Source organism: Mangifera indica, chromosome 11, assembly GCF_011075055.1.
Source record: "Mangifera indica cultivar Alphonso chromosome 11, CATAS_Mindica_2.1, whole genome shotgun sequence".
In the NCBI taxonomy this organism is placed as follows: Eukaryota; Viridiplantae; Streptophyta; class Magnoliopsida; order Sapindales; family Anacardiaceae; genus Mangifera; species Mangifera indica.
In genome coordinates this window covers 2,291,582-2,317,320 of record NC_058147.1, presented here as the reverse complement: position 1 = coordinate 2,317,320, position 25,739 = coordinate 2,291,582, and the positions used below count along the sequence as shown (strand labels likewise).

The following is a 25,739-nucleotide window of genomic DNA, read 5'->3' as shown; positions in this document are numbered from 1 at the left end:
GGTTTTGGGAGGATTTAAAAACTGAAACCTGATACGGCTTAGGAGACTGGTTGCAACCGGTGACATTGTCCACCTGTCGGTTTGGTGCTACTGCTTTGGTTTTGAAATTTTTTTTTTTGGTTCGAATACCGAATTTGCCATTACTTGTTTCGAAAAATTACAGAAGTGACCGCATTTTCAATTTGTCTTATTTTGGTATTTTAAACATCTACTAATACTAAAATTAATTAGTTTATATTAAAATTTAATTTATACACTTATATATTACTCATTTTATTCGATTTTATTGAATATGAGACTTTTTTATTTTATTTTAAAATTTATATTACATAAAACTAATTAATTTATATATTTTACTTAATTTTATTAAGATATGAGACTCTCTTTCTTTTTATTTGAGTCTCTAATATTTTCGTTCAAGTGTAACCACCATAAATTGTTAAACTTGGTCGTTTAGCTTAGCCAGTTTTTAACAATATACGCTATTAGACTCGCCATTTAACTTAATTGGTTTTTAGCTAGGTGTGTTGTCACTTGTATCTAAAAACACTTTAGGTTGTTAGGTCAGTCGTTTGACTCGGTTTTGGTTAAGTGTTTTGATATCATATCAAAAATATATTAAATTTATAAGTATAAAAATCGAAACCCAAATGACATAAAACTAATTAACTTGTATTAAAGTCTAATCCGTACATTTATATACCACTTAGTTTATTCAATTTTATTATATGAGAAACTCTCTTTCTTTTTATTTGAATCTTCAATAAATTTGAATTTGAGCTTTTTTTTTGTTTAATTCGACATAAATTCAATCATAATTATTATCATATTAGATTTTAACCAATATATTCAAAATTAGATTGGATGTTTTAATATAAAAATAAATTTAATTTGATAATATATATGATTAAAATTGATAATTTGACTCAATCTTTTAACTGTATGATTTAATCCAATCTTATATGGTATAATTTCAAAATTATGCTTTTTAACTTTGCACGGTGATTGAGTGATAAATTAGGAATTGAGTATAATTACGACTTTCTTTGGGCAATGATGGGCGAAGATCATGCACAATAATCAATCAAAGTTGATGGTAACAAGTAACCATAGTTGTCACTAATCACAATCATTGTCATAATGGTGAAAATCACAAGAGATGGATACAGGGCTAAAAAGGGAAATTGGGTAACGAAAGTGATGGAGGCTGGTAAGTTGGAAAGCTTAGGCTAGAGGTCGTAGTCAGTTGGTAAAGTGAAGGGTGGAGAATGCGTATTGTTTGGGTAAATAGCTTTGGAAGGACGTTCCTTAGACCTTACCGTTAAGATAAAGAATCCCAAGTCCCTGAAAAACTAACAAAAATAAAAGTGACAGGTGGTGGGTGGCTGTCTATCTAACGGCTATCTGTGTGTCAAATTGAACGGACCCATCACCTCATCTCACCTCACTTGACGTGGTCCATTTCTTCTTAGCTCAAATGGGCTGCGCCCACTGGGCCTTCCTCTTGTTCTACAAGTCAGGCCCACCTAAGCAATTATTCCACTCTGTATATTCAAATCAAAGCGATGCTGTCATAATTTTTTTTTTTTAACGTAAAATTTGTGTTTAATGCTTTTAGTTGAAAATAAATCACATCGCCCCAATATTTTTAGAACTGCATCATAAATCAATTATGTAAGAGAGTGGTTAGGTCTAACCGATAGTTAGACTAGTTAATATTTAAATAAATAATAAAAATAATTTTATATAATTAACTGTTAACGAACCATTTTTGATTCATTCTTCTACCGGTTGATGGTTCGGCTCGGGTTTTTAAGACCGTGCCTTAAACAGCTGCAATGTAGCTGGATTACAATGATCACTGTAAAAATTAATCATAGGAAATGTACACATTATTTGCCGTGTTCATAAATGTCTCACAACAACCGTACATAACGAATGGCTGAGTACTTGAAACGCCGAAGCAATTGTTTGCAAATTGCGACCGGCACTTGGGCCCTTGGAGTTTTATTAGAGACAGATTTCAATCCATCTGTCACTTCACATGCATGATAGTTATGGAGAATCCTGAAACCGCCAATGAATTCGCCCAAGTTGGGGTTCTGGAGATAAACTGAGCTCGAAGATATTATAAAACAGTGATGGAAGCTATGCCTCGAAAAGCTTTTAAATGGTCCAGATGAAATGCCGACACATTGACTTTACCCTTGTAAAGCCAAATAATTTAAAAGTTTCACCTTAGTCTGTCTGCCATTTCCAGCATTTGCATTATAATGCCAGCAGCAATTGCATTATAAAACTTTTGATGGTGTAATATTAATTGTAATTGTATTAGTTTTAAGTTTAAAAAAGTTAAAATTTATCCCTAAAAATTGTTTTAAGCTTAAAAAAGTTAAAATTTATCTTTAATAATTATTTTAATTCAAGTCTAATCTTAATTGATTCTATAATGAAGGATGTATTAGATAATATTGATAATAAAATTATTTTATAATACTTTTAAAAAATAAAATTATATTGATGATAATTATAAATATATTAATTAATGAATTTTTATTAAAACAAATATTTGTTTTTATTTTTATTATCTTAATATTTGACCATCAAAATTTTATTTCTGCGTGTGTTACTGCCTATATATCATTGATGGATTCGTTCTATCTAACTCAGACGCATAGCAGTGGTGACTGGTGACTGGTGACTGATATCATGGAGTTAACTCATGTTGCAATCTTGCCGAGCCCTGGTTTGGGCCACCTCATTCCTCTATTCGAGCTGGCTAAGCGTCTTGTTGTTCATCACAGCATCCATGTCAGCTTCCTCGTTATCAAAACCAACGAAGCAACAGCAGCCCAGGAGCAGCTTCTCCGGCTGCCCACTCTCCCTTCTGGTCTTGACGTTGTTGATCTCCCGCTTGTTGACGTCTCAGCCATCACTAGCGACGACATCACTATCCTCGCTCGCCTCAGTGTCATTGTAGAGGAGAGTCTCAAATCCTTGAAGTCAGTTTTAACTGGGTTAGCGTTCGGCAAACCCAGTGCTCTTGTTATTGATTTGTTTTGTACTCAGGCTTTCCAAATATGCAATGACCTCTCAATTCCAACCTACTCTTTATTTACTCCATCAGTTACTTTCCTCGCCTTCTCGTTGTATCTTCCTACACTTGATCGTGAGGTAGAAGGTGAATTTATTGATCTTCCTGAATCGATTTTGATCCCCGGTTGCTCGTCTGTACGACCCGAAGATCTTTTAGACCAGGTACGAAACAGGAAGATTGATGAATACAAATGGTTTTTCTTTCACATTAGCCGATTGCCTCTAGCAGCTGGTATCTTTCTCAACTCGTGGGAGGATCTTGAGCCAGTCTCGTTTAAAGCAATAAGAGAACATCAGTTCTACTTGCAAATACCAACACCGCCAATTTACCCTATTGGTCCACTGGTCAAGCAAGACGAACCGTTGACTGTTTCAGATGAAGAATATTTGACTTGGCTAGACAAACAACCCTCTGATTCAGTTCTGTTCGTGGCGCTTGGTAGTGGTGGCACTTTGAGCGCTGAACAGCTCGCTGAGATGGCATGGGGTCTAGAACTGAGTAAGCAAAGGTTTATATGGGTTGTACGCAAGCCAAGCGATGCTACTGCAGCTACATTCTTCAACGTGGGCAGCGATATTAACGATCCAAAAGCGTATTTACCAGAAGGGTTTTTGGAGAGGACGCAAGGAGTGGGGATAGTGGTATCATCGTGGGCTCAGCAAGTGACAGTGCTACGACATAAATCAACAGGTGGGTTTTTATCTCACTGTGGGTGGAACTCTTCGTTGGACAGCATATGTAACGGCGTGCCAATCATCGCATGGCCCATGTATGCAGAACAAAAAATGAATGCTTCATTGCTCACGGAGGAGATAGGGGTGGCCGTAAAACCAGTAATAGAAACTGGGAAGAAGGTGATCGGACAGGAAGAAATAAGCAGGGTTGTGAGGTTGGTAATGGAGAGTGAAGAAGGAAAGGTAATGAGACATAAGGTTAAGCAGCTGAGTCAAAGCGCTTCCAAAGTACTGGAAATTGGTGGATCTTCATTTGACATGCTTGCTCGCGTGGCCAAGAAATGGAAGGATGACAGCAAATCTATATGCTCATAAGATTAATCATTAAAATTATCTTATCCTTAAGAAGAAAATGGATGAAAGTCAAAGAAACAGACTGAGTTTGCAGAAAGGGGCGTAAATTACTTAATTGGCGATGAGGGAAGACTGGGGAAAAAGAAAACGGATATCATTCCATAAAAGTTTTACATTATTAAAATCTCTTTATAGCTTCCTTCTTAAGAAATAATAGACGTTTGTTACATGGTTTCTGTCAACTCAGCTGCATACTCTTTTGGCAAATCAAATGGGGCAGGACAATCTGCACTGTTGTATTTTTCATTATCCTTGATTTTACTTTTGGAAATATTTTGGGTTTGATTTATGAGAATAAATGGCGACATCTTTGGAACGTGACCATATATGACCAGGTACATGTGTAGAAATTCCTGCCATGCTTAGAAAAGTGATGAAAAATTATGAGATATAATGGGCAGAAGTCCAGGTGCATGCTTCTTCATTATTACGATCAACAATATTCAATGAGTCAAACTATGTGTTGTTGAGATTAATGTGTTGTTTTTTAAATATTTAGTTAGATATTTAAAATTAAATATTTATATATAAAAAAATTGATAAAATATTAAAATTACAAATTTAAATTTAAATTTGTATTATATTTGTGAAATTTTAAATTATTTAATATAATAATTATGAATATGATGATTATATTTTGAATTTACTCATAATATATATATATATATATATATATATATATATATATATATATATTACTCTTACTATAAAAATATATTATAGAGTTTTTTAATCTCACATAGATTTAGAATTAAATCTTTTAAATTAGAATATAACATACGCATATTTTTTATAGTACTTTTTATAATAATAAAATTATTTAAATATATTTTTAATATATAATTAGATATATATATATATTTATATATGATTTATTATTATTTAATTAAATAATTTTAAATAAATAATTAGATATACAGATGATTTACCACGTAATTTTGAATTAAAGATAAAATAATAATTATCTTAACCAAATGAATAGTGTCTTATTGTGCTATTCTTTGAAGAGTAATAATACATTTATAAATAAATTTTATTAAATTATCTACACAATTTAATACTATAATATTTGATTACATATTTTATTTTAAAGTAACCAAGTTTATACTTGCATAAATAATTTAATAAATTTTGCTTGTGCCCTTACCTTTTTTTAATGGCCAAAAGACTTATTCCCACGCAAAGTATAATGAAACTCTAAAGTTATATTCTCTAACTTTCAAAAATCTAAATATTCACTCATTAAACAATTTTTGATAAAAATCTTGGTTAAGGATAGAAGTAAAATCGTCATTTAATAAAAAAATTTAAAAAAACTAAATTTTTATCATATTTCCGCCTCTCAATTTGAAAATCTCACAATTTTTTCCTCAAAATTTTTTTCAAAGTTTGAAAAGTGTCAATTTTCTCCAAAAGTCTTTTTCTCTTTTATTTGGTGATGATCCGCCATCTCTAGCCATCAATTGTCTCTCCTATTTTATCTCTCTCTTTTCTCTCTAGCCACCAATTGATAGAAATCATCTAAAAATTCAGACGGTTAGTTTAGATGTATCATCCAAACAAAAATCTTCTAGATTTTCAAGCGATTTTTGTCTAGATTTTTATATGATTTTCATCAATCAATGGCTAGAAAAAAGAGGGAGAGACATCAAAAGAAAAATATAAGACAAGATAAAAGACAATGAATTATCTCCAGAGAAAAGGAAAAAAACCTTAAGAAATTTTTATTTTTTTAAACTTTAGATAGAAGTAAATTGTAAAATTTTTAAATCTAAGATAGAAAAATATAATAAAATTTTAATTTTTTAATAAATAGTAATGTTATTTTTATTTTTAACTAAAGTTTTTAACAAAAATTATTTCATAATTTAGAGTTTTGAAAATAGGAGGAGAAGTCCTTGGATTTTCACTTGACTTGGGTGGCGAAAAGTCTTTTTGGTCTTTTTAAATCTTCACAAGGAGGCTCTGCAGACTCTGGGCACCAACCAAATTGTAGGACAATCACATCCACCATCCACTTGTTAAACAGTGTTCTTTATCGTCTCCAACTGACTAATCTCCTAGTGGGTTATATAATACCATACCTAACCCAACCAGTTACACTTTCCTAATGGCATCTGAGACCATGAAATTACCTCATGTTGCAGTCACAGCAAGCCCAGGCCTCGGCCACGTTATTCCTTTACTAGAGTTCTCTAAGCGCCTGGTCATTGAACATGGCGTCCACGTCAGCTTTCTCGTTATGAACACCAACGAGCAGCCCTCTGCAGCACAAGCCCAGCTCCTCCAGTCGCCAAACCTCCCTCCTGGTCTCCAAGTCGTTGATCTCCCACCCGTTGATGTATCAGCTGTTGCTAGCGTGCGCTTCACCCGTTTATGTACCATCGCAGAAGAGAGTCTCAAGTCCTTAAGATCGGTTTTAATGGAGATAGGTAAGCCACAAGCTCTTATCATCGATTTATTTGCTTCTCAAGCCTTCGACATATTTAGTGAACTCTCAATTCCTATATACTCTTTTTTTACTACATCCGTTGCGTTTTTCACCTTCGCGTTGTATCTTCCTACCCTTGATCGTGAGGTGGAAGGCGAGTTTATTGATCTCCCTGAACCGATTGGGATTCCGGGTTGCTCGTCCGTCCGACCGGAAGATCTTTTAGACCACGTACGTAACAGGAAGAATGATGATTACAAATGGTTTTCGTTTCACATGAGGCGATTGCCTCTAGCAGCTGGTATCTTCCTCAATTCGTGGGAGGATCTTGAGCCAGTCTCTCTCAAAGCAATAAGAGAACATCGGTTCTACCTCCAAATACCAACACCACCTATTTACCCTATTGGTCCACTCATCAAGCAAGACGAACCATTGATTGTTTCAGATGAAGAGTATTTAGCTTGGCTAGACAAGCAACCCTCTGATTCAGTTCTCTTTGTGGCGCTTGGCAGTGGTGGCACTTTGAGTGCTGAACAGCTCGCTGAGATGGCGTGGGGTCTAGAGCTGAGTAAGCAAAGGTTTATATGGGTTGTACGCAAGCCTAGCGATGCAACTGCAGCTACATACTTCAACGTGGGAAGTGATGTTAACGATCCAAAAACATATTTACCAGAAGGATTTCTGGATAGGACTCAAGGTGTGGGCGTGGTGATACGATCGTGGGCTAAGCAAGCGGCAGTGCTGCGACATCCATCGACAGGGGGATTTTTATCGCACTGTGGGTGGAACTCTTCGTTGGAGAGCATTTACCACGGCGTGCCAATGATAGCGTGGCCACTTTATTCAGAACAAAGGATGAATGCGGCGTTGCTAACAGAGGAGATTGGGGTGGCCGTTAAGCCAGTGTTGGAGCATGGAAAGAAAGTAATCGAGCGGGAAGAGATTAAAAGGGTGGTGAGGTTGTTAATGGAGAGTGAAGAGGGGAAGGTTATAAGACACAGGGTTAAGAAGTTAAAAGAAAGTGGTGTGAGAGCATTGGGCAAAGGGGGGTCTTCCTATGAGTCGTTTGCTTGTGTTGTCGAGAAATGGAAGGAAGATGAAGCTACTAAGTAAAAGAAATGATCAGATTAATAAGGCCCATGGCCAAGGCGCAGTGATGTAAAAACATTGCCATAAGGTGGCGTCTCCTAGTCTTCTTGTGTTTTGCTTCTCGTAAGATCAAGAGGAAGAGAAGGCTTCCAACTTTAATTAACAATGAAATAATGTCATAATGTAAAACTCTCTTCATTAGAGCTTGCACATATGACTCTTGATGAGTGACAATCAGCAAATAGTTAGAGCAAAAAAGCTTTTTGATGAGTGTGTTTGTTCTTGTGGCTGCCTGTGGGTGCAGCTTAATGCATTCCTGTGGAAGAGTTTTGGTATTGGTTCCTGTTGGATGTTGCTTTCTCCTGTTAATTTGTGCTGTTGCCTGGCTATGATTGTGCTTAACCTGGATTTGTGCTTTGGAGATTTGAAATTTCATTTGATTTGGGACAGTTAAAAGTTTGGGCATGTCATTGAGTTGCATTCTTATATCTTAAAGTTTTCGTTATCCTCCTTAAAAAGAAATTGCCCAAAAGACGTATTCTTAATTAAAATATATTATTTTTTTGAATTTTTTATTGATAACCTTAAAAATTCTATTTATCTATTTATGATTATTTAAATATGTTAATTTTAAATATAAAATTATTATTTTATTAATAATATTAAAATAAATTTAAATTTCACTTCATTTTCATTCTAAACTTTAAAAATTAATAATTTTTTCAAACTTAAGTTTTTGAAAATTATATTATTTCTTTTAAATCTTAAAAATTATTAATATAACTCAGTTAATATTAACTGTTTATGTGTGGGTGAATAAAATTTTTAAAATTAATTAGAACAACTTTAGAAATCAGCGTTTTGGGGGGGGGGGGGGGGGGGGGCGGGGGTGCGGCGGTGGGGTGGTGGTGTGTTGCGGAGAATAAGTCCATTGGTCAAAGAAATAATGAAATATCAAGTATCAACCTTTCCAATGTCAGGCTCGCTGTCGCAGCTTGTCAAGATTGATAGTGGCACGCAAAAGAATGACCTTCAGGTTTTCTGTAAAAGCCAAAACGTCACCGCCTTTCTAAACAATCTTAGAACGGCCGTGACAAACTGTTAAAAGTCAAACTCCTATTGTAAAACGCTGCGTTTCATTGACAATGACGCTGAATGACTCATAGAAGTTTGTAATGACCTTGTCCTTCACCCACGGAAATCAGAATCTTTCGCTCTGCAAACTGCAATTCCATGGAATCTAAAGATCTAACAGCTCCCGCTACCACAGCTTCGCAAACCTCCAAAAGCCCAATTGAACCGAAATCTAATAACAGAGACTTCCTGAACCATCTAGAAGCGTACCTGGCAAAACGCGATGGTGTGGACAAGCTTCTCAAAATCTCCAGATATGCAAGCAAGATCATTTTAGCCTCTTCAGTGCTCCCTGAAACTCTTACTTTGACAGGAAGACTCAAGAGCTTCGAGGCCAGTGTGGGACTGAGTCGTAAAGCCTTTCGACTGGGTAAATTCATTCAAGATGTAAACGCTTTGCGGAATTCCCATATAGATTCCAGAGAAGACCTTTTTCTCTCTATTATTGCTTATGGAGGCGAAGGTTTGTATTATTTTGTTGAACAGTTCATTTGGTTGGCTAAGTCGGGATTAATCGATGCTAAACACTCGCGTAATTTACAAAAGATTAGCGCTTGGGCTGAATTTATTGGTTATATTGGTAGTGTTAGCATAAAATTCAAGGATTTGAAGAAGATTATAAATGAAGAAGCGTGTTTGGCATCGACTATAGAGATTGCGATTACGAGAGGAAATGGATATAGAGAAGAAGAGCAGAAGATGAAGAAATTGAGAGAAAAGAAGTTGATGAAGAAACTTTCAATTGTTCAAGATTTGGCTGATGGGTTGATGGCTGTAGCTGATATTCGTGATGGGAAGGGAATCCTTTCGGCTCCGCTTTTTGTGGCCTCTGCGGGTCTTTTATCGGCCATCATTAGTACTCATAAGAATTGGGTATCTTGCTGAGTTTCACAAGGTACGGTTGTTTCAGAATTTGGAATTTGTTTCTTTTGTTGAATTATGAACTTTATAAGCGATAATTTCATAATGCAGTTATTCGATTATAGCTGCCTTTGTGACAGTGATCAAGAGTGAGAGGATTCTTGTACTGTTAGTGTAGGATTATAAAATGTGATGTGAACCCATGTAAATTTTTGGGTTCTCTTTATGTCGTTTCATTTCTCTGGAATAAAACTACAGTTGCGCTGGGATCCATCTTAAGTTTGTTCAATATACCTTACAAGAACCAAAAAAAACCAGAGAACAGTTCAATAACCATTTATTTTGTTATATTTTATTTTCTTTTTAAAGGAAATCTTATGAGCTGGGTGCACTTTGCACTTGCTTTTAACAAAATCTACCCTGCTGAATGTCTACTTTGAATGAAAACAATAGTTTTCCTCTCTGTCATCGCCTATGCTGGTGAGGGTCTGTATTACTTTGTTAAACAGTTTATTTGGGTTTGCTCAATCCCAAACGCTGGCAAAACTTTGGGAAGTTTAGTGCTGAGGCTGAGTTTATTGGGTGTTTTGTAGTATTAGCCTTACAAATAGGGATGTCTGGAGAATAAAGGAGATAGCCACATATGAAATCAAGTATAAGAACAGCAATCTCAAGTGGAAATGGCATAAGGATGAAGAGGGGTGAAAGGGAAAGTTGATGAACACTATAACATTTTTAAACATCTGACTGACAGATTAATGGCATTGACAGATATTCAAGATGGAAAAGGCTATTGTTGCTGCTATTGGTGGCCTTTGCAGGAATTTTATCTGCAATTATTAGTTCTCGAAGGACTTGAATTTCTTGCTGATTGTGTGTCCATTAAGGCATGATTCTTTTGTGCACTAATCATTGGTGGTTCAGCTCTAGTTTAGGTTTTATGATGGTGAGAGAACTTTTTAACCATCACTGTGGGATACACTCGTACACAGAGTGAATTCATTGAAGGTTTTTGGGTTCATTTTTGTCAGAATTTTCCTTTAGGGCTTGTGCTCCAATGGCTGATGATTAGTTACTGGTGTTTAAATTTGGAGTTAGAACTTAAAAATAGTGCACAATCATGAATTTAACCTTTAGCTCTGCTTTCAGGATGTCAATTTTTTTCCTGAAATGTTGGTTAACATATGATGCATCCTTCATCTCAAGTTTTCTGTAGCATTGTGTAATTTAAACAATATTAGGTGAAAAAAAGATTAAAATGGCTGCTATCATCCGATCATCTCAAATTGATTAAATGAAAATGAATTAGTAGATTTCAAGTTATTTTCAGATATTCATAGCCTACTGATGACAGAAATGATATGAGTACAAGCAATTTGAATGGTTCTACTTCAAACAGAAAGACAATATGCCAGAGTTCTCTTTGGAGCTTGTTTTTGGTTCTTCATACTGGCTTTATTTTTACTCACAAGTTTTACACTACTGTGGGTCTGTAATATCAAAATTTGAGTACTCGGTTGCAGAGCAACTGTGGGAGTCAAATATTCTTAGAGATATAAATGCTTGCGTTGGTACTTCTTTCCTTGATTTTTAGTTCATTTTGATGCAATGTTTTTGACTCATGAAGGATCTTAATCCTTTGAGCTGTTAAATTTGTGGCACGGTATCTTTGTTACCACTCAAATTCCCAGCAATTCTTGCCATCTATTCCCCCATCGCTGCTTCCCCTAGTTTGGGTTTTGGCAACAATAAAAATCATGTTAATGATGTTTTGGCAACAATAAAAATCATGTTTATTATTTATAAGACTCTGTTGTATCTTCCTTGGAAAATCCTTGATGACCGTCGTGCTGTCATCACCCACCCACCATCACTTGTTATGTGAATAAGAAGAGTTATGGATCTGGCCATTGCACTAAGAAGGTGAAGAGGACTGTATCTTGTTGCCAAGCAAAAAAGGCGAAGAGGGTTGGATCTCATCGTCGTTTAAAACAGACGAAAAGGGATGGATCTCATTGTGTGTGAAAAATGTAAGGATTGAATCTTGCCTTCATGGGAGGAAGGTGAAAAGGTCACCTTAGCCACCATCGCACAATGATCGCTTTGAGCACTTGGCAACCACCAAATTCTTATTGAACTCTTACCTTTTGATTAAATGCAGTTTTCTTAAATTTTTATTTTTGAAGATATTTCATTGACATTTTTATTTTAATATTTTTATTATTACTATTAATCTATCATAATAATTATTGATAAACGTAATAATTTAATGATGGTAAATTTTTTTTTTCCTGTTAACCTTAAATGCATATTTTGGAATCTAATTCCCCCACCAGACTCTTCTTCAACAGAAATTCAAATAAGAAATTAACCTCTTGTGTTGCATTAAGGGATACTGCAGTTTGTCTTCAATTAATGTTTTACATAGATTGCTTTCTATTTAACCAACCAAGGTAAATAAAATGGTAAAAATAAGCTAGGCAGTTGTAATAGGCCCACTCAAATTTCATTATATTTTCAAATTGGTATATTTTAATTATTAAAAATTTAAATATTTATTCATAAATTATTAAAATTAACAAAATTAATTGAGTTTTCTGAGTAAAATTATTATTTAATATTAAAAATAATAAAATTTTATTCATTTATTTTTTAAGTTTAAAAAATTAATAATTTTTTTAAGATTTAATTTTAAAATATTATATTTTTTTATAGAGTTTGTATTTTTCTCTCTTTCTTTTTTCGACATCATCACTAGTCCATTCCCTCACCCTCTCTTTTTTTTATGTTCAATGAAGAAAATGAGAAAAAAACATCAAAAAAAAAAATGAGGGTAAAAGAAAACTGACCAATAACTACCCAGAACAAGGGAAAATAAAAAAAACTTTCGAAAAAAAAGAAATTTAAAATTTAATAAAAAAATTATTAATTTTTTAAATTAATTACTTATTAATTTATGTTTAGGTTTTTAATATTTAATAAATATTAATTGCAGGATACAACAAACTTTAAGTACCAATGAGTCGAATTTTAACAAGGCGGTCCAAGAAAGGGATAGGGTAGGATTTCGATTGGGTTTGTTTCAGAGATATTCCATGATTCCATCCATCCAACGGCTGTTGTGTAATCGCAGTTTAATCTGGTGGTGAAATTAGCAAGTTGCCAAGTGGCGTATTTTAATGGGTTTTTCACGCGCAGCCTTACCCGCAACCTCCACGAGAGATGCACAGAAGGAGATGACACTTTTCTCTATCTTAGATCTAAAATACAAGCTTTTCTCTTCTCTGCTCAAAACTTGGATAAAATAATAATGTCTAACGACAAAACTCTAAACCAAATAATTTCTCAATTATTTTGAAAAAAGAATAATTCTAGCAATGGAGTCTGAGATGAAAGACATGAATTCGAAGCCAGCTCACTCGACAACAGCCCTCGCTGATGGCTCAACCACAGACGACAGTCCTCTTCTTAAGGCTGAGTCCACTGAGAACATCGAGGAATTGGAGAAGAAATTTGCAGCTTTTGTGCGCAGAGACGTGTACGGCACTATGGGACGTGGCGAACTGCCGTTTACGGAGAAGGTTTTACTTGGTATCGCCCTGGTCACGCTAGTTCCAATACGAGTAATATTGGCGATGAGCGTATTGATATTGTATTATCTGATTTGTCGGATTTGTACGCTTTTCTCGGTTCCGAATCGGGACAAGGAGCAAGAAGATTACGCACACATGGGCGGGTGGAGAAGGAGCGCTATTGTGTGGAGTGGTAGATTCTTGTCTAGAGTTATCCTTTTTGTGCTTGGGTTTTATTGGATTAAGGAGACTTACAGGATTTCTGATACTCAAGATGAGTCATCATCATCTTCTCAGGTACTATACATATGTTTTTATGCAAATAATTTATTCCTTCATTATTCATTAACTAGTTAGAGACTGTAGTGACATTTAATTATTCTTCTCTCCGATTCATTAATTTTTGACAGAGTGGGGTCAATAATGAAGTTGAAGAACCTGAAAGACCCGGTGCCATTATATCTAATCATGTATCATATTTGGATATTTTGTATCATATGTCTTCTTCTTTCCCGAGTTTCGTCGCCAAGGTTTGTTAATTACTTATGTTGGCTTTTATTGGCGTTTCGTCACCTTTTGGTGTTGTCACTGACTTGTTTCTTTTCCCTATTTTGTCAAATTTGATTTTGTTGGTGAAGAGATCAGTCGCTAAACTTCCTCTAGTTGGTATCATCAGGTTAGTTCACTTCATACTAACATCCTTCAAATTTAGCTCTAGTCTGTCAATAAAACAAAATATGTGATAAAGTTTGGCTATTGTTTCTCAGAATTTTTCAGATCAAATCTATTTGTTACAGAAAGTATCTAATTCTGTTACTTATTCCAACTGATTGAAAATGCATATATTTGCATTTTCATGAGGAGTGAGATGGGGTGTTCTTAAGGATTACCTGTCTTTTCTTAAAATTGTTCAATTTAAGAAAAAACTTCTGTTGGTAGTTATCTTGCATTGTGCTGCTTTACCTATATTACTAGTTGCGCTTGTATGTTGTATTTTAAAAAAAAAAAAAAACTCGAGGAATAGTGTGTATTGGGTAAGAATTTCAATTCTAATAACTTGTTATTGACAGCAAGTGCCTCGGTTGTGTCTATGTTCAGCGGGAGTCTAAGTCATCTGATTTTAAGGGTGTTTCAGGTAAACATAAATCATTGGTGTTTATGTGTTTTTCGCATTATTTTTACTTTTTTTATTGTCAAATTGCATTTATTTTGAGATTTAACTAATTTTGTGCTGGGAAGGTTTTGGAAGCTTAATTACCTCATTTCATACAATGTTGCCATATCAGCACTCTAACAGTACCGTACTGTAGCAAAAACTTGTGTTTTATGATACACCCTGAATAGATAATAATTAAAAATTACAATACAGAAGTTAGATGTTTGTCATGTTGTATTTGCAGCAAGGTTTTAAGACCTGGACTTAAACGGTCAGTCAGATGGGTGGTGTCAGCATTACATAATAAAAATTTAAAATTTTAATAAATTTGCAAAATAATTCCATAGTGATTGAGCCATGTTTGGGACCGGATCCTAGTCGAATCAGTTGGTTCCTATCTGGGTTTTAAAACAATGATTTGCAACACCTTGGCAATATAACCACAAGTCAAGGGTTCCCAATTCGTCAATATAACATATGGCCCTCCTTCACGTATGTTTGTTATATGGCTCATTAGGCTAGGATCTTGTTGCCTTGGCTATTAAGAGTTGATTGGCTCCCCTGCTGTAGGGAGGAGACAAAGTCATCATATGACTTCTACTTTTGTTTGAAGTTCAACTGCTAAATCACTCACCTTTTCTGGCAGATGTTGTGACTAAAAGAGTTCAAGAAGCTCATCAAGATAAGTCTGCTCCAATGATGATGCTATTTCCGGGTAGGGTTCTAGGATCTTGTTTATACATTTTTCTCTGTTATTTCTCTTTAGTGTATGCTGCATATTACATTAATTGCTTTGGTATCATTTGATATTCTCTGCTTTCTTATTTTCCAAAGCACTCTATTGAAATCTTGGAGAAAATCCAGGTGATAAATAAATGAATAAATCATAATGAATAAGCATAAGGATTTTTTCTGTGGAACTGAGTATGTTTCCTATATCTATACAGTCAACCATGACACTAGTCGTCGTAACACTGACATATAGTTCAACACTTAATAATCTACTTTTTAGGTACTCATGACCTAATTGATAAAATTCATGAGTATTTGCACTTGACTTTCACGTATTTGCCTAGCTTCCTATCAGTTACTGGTGTTATCATCAATTTAACTGCAGAAGGTACTACTACAAATGGTGACTTTCTACTTCCTTTCAAGACTGGTGCATTTTTAGCTGGAGTTCCTGTGCTTCCTGTGATTCTCAGGTATCCTTACCAGAGATTCAGTCCTGCCTGGGATTCAATATCTGGGGTACGTGTTTTTCATCCAACTTGTACATTTATGGGCTACCACAATCTCAAATAATGAAAACTGATTTGTTCCCTGATTTCCAAATAGTGAGATAAAATAAATAGTGCCATATGTTTTTTGTAACCCTTTACAGACCCACGGTCTAAAGATTCTTAGGTTTTGGTCATTAAATGGTGACTTGGCATAAGATGAATCTTATATATCTAGTTGTTTGGATACTGACAATGAAATTCCTAGTTGCAGATATGATTGTAAATTTCACTTGAGTTTTATAAGTTTATTACAGCTAAGGAGACCCAATGCTTGCAGTTTAGAGTTTGACCAGTACCTCAAAATACTAAATGTTACATGATTTGTCTTGCGTTCAGCTAAAAAGGGGCAACTTGTTGGATCTGCAGATCATTGCAAGATTTAGAACAAAGGATGACTACTCTGTGTTGCTTAACTAACTCTTCTTTCCTTTGTCGACAAAGGCTTTGAGTAAAATATTCTCTCCAGAGCCTATATCTGTCTAATTGCTTATTATCACCGTTGGAATCTCCTTTTACTATATCCTATGTATTAATAAATATCAGTTGTGATATACTTTCTCAGTTTTTAAATTTTTTTTATTAATGCAAATGTGTGTTTCTATCTGTAGGTGCGTCATGTCCTTTTTCTTCTCTGCCAATTTGTAAATCATATAGAGGTGACCAGGTTACCTGTCTACTATCCCTCACAGCAAGAGAAGGATGATCCAAAATTCTATGCTGAAAACGTTCGAAGGATGATGGCTAGCAAGGTATGCATTTCCTTCAATTTTAACTATTAGAAGTTTGAAAATTTAAAGTATCATTATTTCAACTAGTATTCTTCACACCCTGAATAACATCACTTTTGACTTGAAACATATCTCAGGAGGCCATTAAGTATTAGTATAGCTTATAAGCCTGATGAAACTCTGATGGCCCGTCACGATACTACACTTGGAAGGCTAATGTATCAATGCTAATAGTCTTGATGTTTTGTAAAGCTTTAACCTTGATGCTATAGCATTATTTTGGGGAGTTAGGACCTCAGGTATGGTATAGGGAGTTAGTTATCCATTAAATAAAAATGTAAATTTACTTAAATAAGAGAAGATCAATAATATTTCTTGTAAAATTCACAAGATCATTAACATTCTTGTGAAAATCCAAAATGTATTAGAAAGAGGAACCGAATTTGAGCTTTGACAGGACAATTATAGATGGTAAAGCCATAACAACCGTGTGGTAGAAAGAATATAACTGAAGAGATGTTGGAGAATGTCTTTCTTAAGTGTTGCCTTCCATTGGATTTTGTATTCCAAAGCACTGGAATTCGTCTAAAGTTGCTTGTATTTTGGTCTGTACTGTGGTGTTGACTTTTTGTTTGAAACAGTGGTCTTTATGGTTATTAATACCAGCGCTGCTTGAATTGTCATTTGTGTCAACATGAATTTGTTTATGTTTCTGCTTTCCTTGCAGGGTAATTTGATAATGTCAGATATAGGACTTGCTGAGAAGCGAATATATCACGCTGCTCTCAATGGTAATAATAGCCTGCCTAGTGTTTTGCATCAGAAAGACGATTGATACGCTCCCAAATGTTATCTAGTATCAGTTGAGCTTCTTAGTTTCTATTGGCATTTTCTCATGGGTGCACAACTAAAATGGCAGTGGTTGCCTCTCCTCTTTTCACTCAAAAGAGAAACTGGTGTGGTATTATTGTCTTGTAATTTCTTATATGGAAAATGTGGTCATTGAATACCGTTTTAATTGTGGTGGTTGAATTCAACTTCTGAGATTTGGTTATATGTCCAATGTGGATTCTTGCTAACTCTTTGATGTCCTCAGACCCTTTAATCAGATGTATGCCCCTGTAAATCTGAATCATCTCTTTCATGTTCCTGCAGGTTTATTTTCACCAAGCTAATTCGGATTCGCCATCTGTAAATTCTTTGTATGATTCTATTATTTGTGCAAAAATATTAGAATTGATATTCAAAATCGGTGCCGAACAATTGTTTTAATTGTCATTTGTGATCAGTTGACAAACAAATTACCTCAATGTTGAAGTATAGTCGTGGAGCTAAACTAGCGTTTTCAAAGAAGGCCATCCAGGAAGTTGATGTGTTCGTTGTTGTGGCTTTAGGCCTTGTGATTGTTGCTCCTTGGTCTTCAGTGTCTGAGTTCAGTTCATAGAAACAGAGGCTGCCTTTGTATTGCCGTGACGCATTTCTTATGGTGGGCTCACATCCATTGGTTTTTTGAGCAAATGTTTGCTGCTAAGTGTCGGTATTTAACCTTGTAATCAGTGGGAGGGAGGCTCGGCATCTGCAATTTTGCTTGAATTTCCAAATTTTGACCTCTTAATAACTGCCACCACTCAAGGTCCTAAGCTTAGATATATTAGGGTTCAAATGTTATGTAATGTCGGTCCTTCAATTGTAATAAAATTATATTTATCTATTTTTTTAAATATAATCAAGTTTTTTAGAAAATATATTATCATGTAATTAAGATTCGATCACATCATCTGGTGTTTTGATATATTTTTGTTGAAAAAAAGATTAAAATCAATTCTTAGTATCAAATGATACAAATTTAAGAAAACATATTTATCATTATCAATAATTTCAATATATATTTACAGCTGAAACAACTGAATGCCAAAATCTATATTTGTAAGACTGATGTGTATAAAATTTAACAAAGTCATAAATTTTTTTCTGCACTAAGTTGTTAGTGTGAACCGTCACCTGTGTAAATTGTTTATCAACAAATTTTATGGTGAAATGATAATTGATGGCGAGAGTAGAAATTAAAAAGAAAAATTAAAGATTTTGGATTTTAAAAGAAGAGACACTCGTCTAACCACCATTTATATATCGATTTCTATATTTTATATAAAACGATATTATTTTGTATTTTATAAACAACGTTATTGTAAAAAATAATAATAATAATGACATATAAATTTGTTTGGTATGTTTTTGGTTCAAAAATACAACGAAAACACATATAATTAGTGTATAAAACAAGTATTTACTAAATAGGTGCGAACCCATAAAGAGAGCTCTGAAGCCTGTGAACAAGGCCAGTGCTCACAGGTCAGGTCTAGATAACAGGCGTTTAACTTGACAGTAATTACAAATTGATGAAAATAAATGACATGAAAAATAACACTTGAGTTATGAGCAATGTACATTTCAAAGATGGCAATGCCATTGATCCATCGAGATTCTTCGTTGATCTTGCCATCTTAATGATTTCTAACAGAGGCCAGACAAAGACAACCAACAATGGCGAAAACTTGCAAAACCAGAAGAATATAAGCTATGGCAGACTTCCCATGTTGGCATATATGTAAACAAATTTCTGTCATCAAGCTTAGGGATCTTGATCACCAATCATCATGAATGCTAATGAAACATCTTCAAGCAGTTATATCTCAACTCTCCTTCAGTGAACCATTTTTTGACCTTCTCAATTCCCATGTTGGTAGGCAGCCCTTTAAGGGTGATTGTAGAAACAATGAAGATGTTGACAGCTGCTTCTGCCGCATTGAGATTGAAGACAGACAACTAAACGCACCTCTCAGCCTCCTTTTGTCACTATCAAATTGTTGGTAATCAGGGTCATGCCGCACAGCGGAAACCTTAAGGGCTTCAGGAAGTATGCAATTGCAGATTGAACCTACCACCACAAATTAAAAAATAGAAATAGTCTACATTTAAAGTAGGCATATCTGATACAAATAACTACCACAATTTATTCAATGTGTTTGGCATAGCAATTTATCTCATAAACTTTTTTGATGGGCGGAATTCAGCTCATGAACTTAAAGGATAAACTATTATAGGATTCTACTATTATTTGGTACTGCCTCTTCTGACAGCTATTCACTTGTTCATGAAAATTGTAAACCTCAAGGAAAATATTCTTCAGCATTAGTTTATATTGCTGAAAGGCATGACCTGTCCTTACGGCCACTTATAACAGCTCAACCACAGGACGCTTAACAAAAAGACTGGTTCTTGTATTTAATGAGCTACTAACTTGATGTGGAAAAATGATGGAAGGAGAGAATACCTATGTTTGCTAGTCGATTTACCCATTTTGGAACTGGTTTCCCAGTCAGCTTAGAACAAATGTCCTTGCAGAAATGATTGCAGTTCTTAACAATCAAGTGATATGTATCGCCATTGTAGCTTGCAGACTGTCTCTCCATGAACTCTCTAACCTGAACAGGGTCCAAGCATGTGGTCCCAATGAATATTGACTTCCTGAACTTGAAGCCTGGGCACTGCCGTGGTTCAACCTCAAAAACACCACTTGTTGGATAGTCATGAGCTCCAAAAGCATATTCAACACCATGGACTGCACAAAGGAGATGCAGATGATCAGATATTACATAGATGGAGGAGATATAATAAGGAGCAGTTTTAATATTCTACTTCCTGTATAATTGATCCACCAGTCTCCTAACATGGTCAAGGAGTGTCTCAAATAAATCTAGCTTCCATGTCCCACCTGTTCATGGGAATCAGGTTTCATTGTTATTTACATATATGCTCATTTTAGTTATAGAAGCTGTAGTGGCACCCCAAAAATTAAGCTCTTTTCTCACATATTACTCAGTACAAGTAAATGAAAAAGAATGTGGCCTCTCCAACTCGCTCTCTCTCTCTCTCTCTCCATATACACCATTATGTATATTCCTTGAGAGGATAATATCTCCAATCTTTTTGCCCTCCCTCATCCATTCCCAACCACAGTTGCCTTATCATTAAAATCCCTAAATAACTATCGTTAATGCATTAGATTTGAAATAGCCAAATAGGCCAAACTAGATTAGAACAGCACAGATCAAATTTCATAGTTCTGAAATAGTTGCACCTCAACTAGAGACCAGAAAGAGATTGCATCCAAGGATTGTATTATAGCTCACCTTCTACACCAGAGTGATAGATACCAAGACCTGCCCAGTAGACATAGCCATTCATTGGTGTCAAGTCGTAAACATTTAGATAAACAGGTGCTCGACCTGGTCCATAGCTAGTTGGCTTCATCTTCATAAACAAAGAAAAACGTGTCGCTGATTTGCCTTTCAAGCGTAGAGGAACTATTGCTTTCCATCCTTTCTTGATTCCGAATTTCATGCTTGCTTATAATTTAAGAATTGAGTCAATGCTCATCTGTAACCTGTGGATACTTTCAAATGTAAAATATTATTCACTTTAAAAATAGATTTTCTATCGTTCATAACAGTAACAACCTTTCCATAGCATCATAAAAGTTCTTATAATTTAACTGTACTATCATTTTAATAGGCACATAAATCCATTAGTCTTTGTGTATTTAAAACTACAAACTGTGGTTCAACCACAATAATAAAAGCAGCATATGAAGAATCATCAAAGTAGTTAAGTTAGTGCAATATTAAAGTACTCTTTCGACCACCACCTGACCTGCATGGTTATGAATGAACATACCAATGCAATGAAAACCATCATGGTTATTATTCTAGTACAGATACATGGAGGGAAGTACAGCATAGGACAGCACAAACAAGCTGAATTCTGAGAATAACTAACGATTATAAGGATATCTAATCCCCCAATCCAATGACGTTCTCAAAGTGGAATGTGGAATACTTTCAACTAATTTGTCATAATAAAAAGATAACAAGGGAACAGAAGATGAAGTGGCAGACTCCACAAAAGCTAACAGGAGGAAAGGCATGCTATTTTATTCTCATTTTAAAATGTTCTCCATATTATCCCCCACAAAGTTGACTTTCAAGTCATATATCTAGTCAAATAAACAAGCAGATGCCATGCCGGCCAAGACTGCCTAAAGTCTTTATAAGGTATCGTTATATTAAGATGATTAACATCTTCTGAGATAAGATGAACATGCAGCACATAATTAGCATTCTCATTTATTTTTATATATTACTCAGGCCTACAATTTAGTCTCTACTATTGCTAAAATTCAAGCATGATAAGAAGTGAATTTCCACAGCTTCAACATTTGGCCAAGATAATGAACTAGTAGAAAATACAGCTGGATTTGACATGATTTTCAAGCTTTCTAGAATTGCTAGAACAGATCTTAACACCTCTATAGACTAAACTAATATTTCCACCTTGATATCTATTTGTTACAAAACTGGCGAAATTAAACTTCTCATAGCATCAGTTTCTTTTCCCTGATAAAATAATAAACAAACTCCAAAGACCATCAATTATCAGCCATTAAATCTCTCATGACCCTAGAGCTTTCTTAGCTGGTGTTTTGTCGGGAGGTATCCCTAGCAATGTAAGATATGTTTACTTGTAACCCCAAGTCAAAAAATTTTCATCATTTAATAAAAGGATATTCATCTATAAAGGAATTAAAAAAGATAATGATAATTATCTGTGGACTTGTCAACATGTTAGAGAACTATCTGCATCAGATGTTGACAAAAAATGGAAAATAAGTTTAATAAGGGGAAAAAAAAGGTGCAGCTAGGTGAGAATAGAAGTAAGAGTCAACTGCAAATCTCAGCAAACTTTTATATCCAACAACTTAGGGTGAGCTAGTAATACTTAATCCATAATATATACAAGAAAATTTTCTTTGAAAACTTACATTTTACCAGAAACTAAATAAATAAATAAATAAATATATATATATATATATATATATAAGAAGAACATACTAGGAATTCTAGTGAACATGAACTGAAGCATGAACATAAAGCAACTGCAGACAATCATGATCTAATCTTGAAACAACTTGGAAGTTTTACAGAAGAAACCAATATAGTCCTTAAAAGCTAGATAAAGTAGACTAATTGTAGTAATCTTCACCTCAAACTAGCAAATTGGCAGCAAAGACTCTACCTAATTTCATCATCAAATATCAGATGAAATAAAATTGCAGCATTCCCTCAGAACATGAAGAGAAAATGCCAAATGGGTGCTCAACTCAAAAGGACCACCTTTAAATTTTAGAGAAGAAGCCCTACATCAGATCTAGTTGACATCATATATGACACAAATAAAAAGGAAAATGTTAACAATGAAAGTTAGAAAGTAAAAAAATCGAAACCTTCTCCACATGCTAACATTGTATAAAAGGAAACTGAACTGTATCACCGAATTAATAGAAAAGGATAATGTATAAGCGTTGCTTGGGAAAATATAGGTCATACCATGCAAAATAACAGTTGTAATAAGTAAATCAGGAAAGTAAACACAATACAACTTTTTAAAAAAAAAAAAAATCCATATTTTCATTCTTATCCAGAAATTTACAGGCGACTATTCAAGCCAAGAAGAAAAAGAATCAAGCGAAAACACAAACTGGTAACATATTAACATCTATGCAAGCACAAATTCATAACACCAAAACTAGAGAAAATTAAGCGTAGAAAAGAACTCACAGATTTGGAAGGGATGGACATTGATTTAAAAGCGAGACAAACCAGAAGATTAAGGTAAAGAGAAGAGTCAACAAAGACGCTCTCTTCTCTTCTTGAACCACCCAAATCACATCACAGCCACAGGCAACCTTGGTTTTAACCTGATTTAGTTCTTTCTTTCTTTGTCATACAGAAGTAAAAACTATGAATTTATGAGTCAATGTCTCGGTGAGCACGTGCCAAGCTATTTTTATATAGTTTCTTTTAACCCCTTTCTTTCTCTGTCTCTCTCTTATCAGTCAATAGTAAGACCCTTCATTGAATCCGTGAGTATTAAAACAGTGAAAACAGAAACAAACTGGTCTGTCATAATGTGAGAGAGGATGAGGGGGGGGTGGTGTGCTCACTCACCTAATTTCAACTTGTACTTCAATTCAACTCACACGCCTTTTGTTCTAATCATCTTTGCTCATAATCAACCACATTTCACGTTGTTTAAAAATTAATTCTCTGAAATCGTTGGAGGTTCAGAAGGGGGTCTGACGTCGTTTTCTTTAGATTTTATACATGAAAACAAGCATTGCCATTTAGAAGTATTGAGAAATATGTGCATGAAACTTGCACGTTTCAATCTATGTTTAAAGGCAAGGCAATTGAACGGTGACCTGATCACAATACCAAGTTCATGTCAACCGCCTTCATCAATATCTTGTGTTATCACTTATTATCTTTTCTCTCCTACAATCACCACCTCTCATAATTTTGGTCAAACAGTATCAGAAAGAAACTCTTCAATACAAGGAAAAAAAAAAAAAAGAGTTGGGTTCTATTAATTTGTAAAATTTATATATATCCCCAAATGTGTTATAAGAAACGAATCGGGAATGTTCACATCCTTCCATTTAAATGATTGTCGAAGAAAATTAAACCTCGAATTCAAATATTAGGGCAACTTTTGGTGCGGGCTTTGGCCAAATTTGGGCGGCATCGGAATGTTAACAGTACTACGCAGCTCAGATGACCGGTACAGTTTTACCTCAAGAAAACGACAATAAAGCGTGTTATACGCATAAAGCTGCTGCCTGCCATGGTGGTTCAGCTGTTCTTCTGACTTCCACCCACGCGCTCTTTCATCCTCTTACAGCCATTGATCACATGGAGCCAAAAAACTTTTGCATGGGACCCTTTGTCTCTTCAGATTGATTGATATGTTTTTGGTTTTACTTGCTTTGATTTTACAGTCAAAAAAGCTTTTACATTCCTGTGGGCAGGCAGACCATAATCGCACCTAAAATTTTCTGCATGGTTTAGATACAAATGTCCTCTCTTTTTGAATGTGTGAGCAGCTTGAATATGAAATCCTGAAACTTGTACTCTGTTATCTTATTGAGAAAAGAGACACAGGGATAGTTTATCTGTTGTTTAATAGTAAACCAGCTCTAGTTTTAAGGATATTTTGAACAGTAACAAGAGCAAAGTTTCGATTTTTTTTGCTATAATTTTTATAAAATCGATCCTTAAACATGAATTTTCACTTATTTGATGATGTCGGGAGCACATATGAATTGTGAAACACAGGACAATTTCATTTCAAAATTAGAGAGAGAGGGAAATATTTTCAAGATTGAAATTTGAAACAGTATGTTCTGAAGTACAGTAGAGAAAGGCCCTTTCTTCAAACTTTTCATCATTATACAGGCTTGTAATTTGTGAACACATAAACATTGATCGCGAAAACAAACAAAAATTACTCGAATTTCATTCACCTTTATATTCTTTTGAGGTGACAAATTTAAATAACCAAAGCCAACAGGCATCTGGTATTTACCTGGTCGCTTAAGACCTTTTCATGTTAAATCGTCTTTTACTGGGCCGATTAAAGCCGGAGCTTGATACTGGGGCAAGAGCAGCCCATAAATTCATTTTCATTTCCACGTGTCATGATTGCTTGTTCATGGGTTAAGGCTGAACCTTGATATTAGGCCCGAACAAGTGAGACTTAAGCTAAAACTTCAGTTTAATAATTTAGATTTGCTCATTTGTCTTCCCAACAATACTAATTATCTATCTAATAATACTATTTATTCATCAGTAATACTGTTTATCTTGTCATGGGCAATATCATTCACCTTGTCAAGAACCATTTAGTGATATTATACACTAACTCGAACTGGATTATGACGTATAGATGCTGTGAAAGAAATGTACCTGAATATTTAACATCATACCCCCAAGCAATCCATGATTAATGCTATAAAGGTAAAAAATAAAAGAATGAATCAAATAGGCAGTGTGGCAACATAGTCCAGTTCGGATTAAAAAACAAAAAGCAACAGCAAACGGATAAAATGGTAACTTTATGTAAACAAAGGATTGTTGCATTGCATCTCACAATGCATATTAGAATAGTTTCATTGAAAAAAGGAGATGTGAAGGGACTAGAAGCCAGATCAGCTCATCCTGATTAATTTCTTTATAACTTATGTTAGGACGCTGGCTCCTGCAGTTCCAAACCTCCCAGTCCCAGATGATATGTACTAGTAGATTATCTTACAACTGCAGAAAATTAGAACTAACCAGTGCTTGAGCTATCCTTTAGTTGGGAAGAACCATTAGACATACGGTCGGTGTTCTTTATGGAAGA

The 25,739-nt window shown here is 34.7% G+C and overlaps 5 protein-coding genes across 12 annotated transcripts; 4 read left to right on the top strand and 1 right to left on the bottom strand.

Moving 5' to 3' along the window:
* The first annotated feature begins 2,633 nt into the window (after positions 1 to 2,633).
* LOC123229250 (anthocyanidin 3-O-glucosyltransferase 5-like) lies at positions 2,634 to 4,511 on the top strand. The gene has a single exon (XM_044654911.1). The coding sequence runs from the start codon at positions 2,710 to 2,712 to the stop codon at positions 4,144 to 4,146; it is 1,437 nt and encodes a 478-aa protein (XP_044510846.1). The 5' UTR covers positions 2,634 to 2,709; the 3' UTR covers positions 4,147 to 4,511.
* A 1,663-nt stretch (positions 4,512 to 6,174) lies between these two features.
* LOC123229019 (anthocyanidin 3-O-glucosyltransferase 5-like) lies at positions 6,175 to 8,040 on the top strand. Its single transcript, XM_044654576.1, has one exon. The coding sequence runs from the start codon at positions 6,296 to 6,298 to the stop codon at positions 7,727 to 7,729; it is 1,434 nt and encodes a 477-aa protein (XP_044510511.1). The 5' UTR covers positions 6,175 to 6,295; the 3' UTR covers positions 7,730 to 8,040.
* Positions 8,041 to 8,622: 582 nt separating this feature from the next.
* LOC123228655 (peroxisomal membrane protein 11A-like) lies at positions 8,623 to 9,973 on the top strand. The gene has a single exon (XM_044654112.1). It carries the CDS (start codon positions 8,939 to 8,941, stop codon positions 9,722 to 9,724), a length of 786 nt encoding a protein of 261 aa, XP_044510047.1. The 5' UTR covers positions 8,623 to 8,938; the 3' UTR covers positions 9,725 to 9,973.
* A 2,923-nt stretch (positions 9,974 to 12,896) lies between these two features.
* On the top strand, positions 12,897 to 18,184 carry LOC123229584 (lysophospholipid acyltransferase LPEAT1-like). Of its 6 annotated transcripts, none has more exons than XM_044655501.1 (10): positions 12,899 to 13,569; positions 13,683 to 13,802; positions 13,911 to 13,948; positions 14,343 to 14,407; positions 15,075 to 15,143; positions 15,546 to 15,679; positions 16,320 to 16,460; positions 17,167 to 17,230; positions 17,595 to 17,641; positions 17,729 to 18,184. In XM_044655501.1, exons 1-9 carry the CDS (start codon positions 13,078 to 13,080, stop codon positions 17,612 to 17,614), a joined length of 1,143 nt encoding a protein of 380 aa, XP_044511436.1. In that variant the 5' UTR covers positions 12,899 to 13,077; the 3' UTR covers positions 17,615 to 17,641; positions 17,729 to 18,184. The 6 variants fall into 6 exon arrangements, 4 of the variants coding, with proteins under 4 accessions (XP_044511438.1, XP_044511436.1, XP_044511435.1 ...); XR_006504924.1 differs by having other exon boundaries at positions 12,900 to 13,569; positions 17,167 to 17,395; XM_044655500.1 differs by having other exon boundaries at positions 17,595 to 18,184.
* Positions 18,185 to 18,706: 522 nt separating this feature from the next.
* LOC123230107 (deSI-like protein At4g17486) lies at positions 18,707 to 23,436 on the bottom strand. Of its 3 annotated transcripts, none has more exons than XM_044656229.1 (4): positions 23,117 to 23,436; positions 20,633 to 20,895; positions 19,774 to 20,061; positions 18,707 to 19,377 (listed from the first exon to the last, which is right to left on the bottom strand). In XM_044656229.1, the coding sequence occupies exons 2-4, from the start codon at positions 20,841 to 20,843 to the stop codon at positions 19,133 to 19,135; spliced, it is 744 nt and encodes a 247-aa protein (XP_044512164.1). In that variant the 5' UTR covers positions 20,844 to 20,895; positions 23,117 to 23,436; the 3' UTR covers positions 18,707 to 19,132. The 3 variants fall into 3 exon arrangements, with proteins under 3 accessions (XP_044512164.1, XP_044512163.1, XP_044512165.1); XM_044656228.1 differs by having other exon boundaries at positions 20,633 to 20,886; positions 23,117 to 23,431; XM_044656230.1 differs by lacking the exon at positions 23,117 to 23,436 and adding an exon at positions 22,542 to 22,747 and having other exon boundaries at positions 20,633 to 20,886.
* Between the last annotated feature and the right edge of the window lie 2,303 nt (positions 23,437 to 25,739).

Bases quoted from the DNA above. Each gene is read 5' to 3' on its own strand.
- LOC123228655 (XM_044654112.1), top strand. From the start codon at position 8,939: ATGGAATCTAAAGATCTAACAGCTCCCGCTACCACAGCTTCGCAAACC.
- LOC123229019 (XM_044654576.1), top strand. From the start codon at position 6,296: ATGGCATCTGAGACCATGAAATTACCTCATGTTGCAGTCACAGCAAGC.
- LOC123230107 (XM_044656229.1), bottom strand. From the start codon at position 20,843: ATGAAATTCGGAATCAAGAAAGGATGGAAAGCAATAGTTCCTCTACGC. The intron at 20,062-20,632 runs GTGAGCTATAAT...TCCTTTGTGCAG, and splicing joins CTATCACTCTGGTGTAGAAG to TCCATGGTGTTGAATATGCT. The intron at 19,378-19,773 runs GTATTCTCTCCT...TTGTGGTGGTAG, and splicing joins AAATCGACTAGCAAACATAG to GTTCAATCTGCAATTGCATA.
- LOC123229584 (XM_044655499.1), top strand. From the start codon at position 13,078: ATGGAGTCTGAGATGAAAGACATGAATTCGAAGCCAGCTCACTCGACA. The intron at 13,570-13,682 runs GTACTATACATA...AATTTTTGACAG, and splicing joins AGTCATCATCATCTTCTCAG to AGTGGGGTCAATAATGAAGT. The intron at 15,680-16,319 runs GTACGTGTTTTT...TTCTATCTGTAG, and splicing joins CCTGGGATTCAATATCTGGG to GTGCGTCATGTCCTTTTTCT.
- LOC123229250 (XM_044654911.1), top strand. From the start codon at position 2,710: ATGGAGTTAACTCATGTTGCAATCTTGCCGAGCCCTGGTTTGGGCCAC.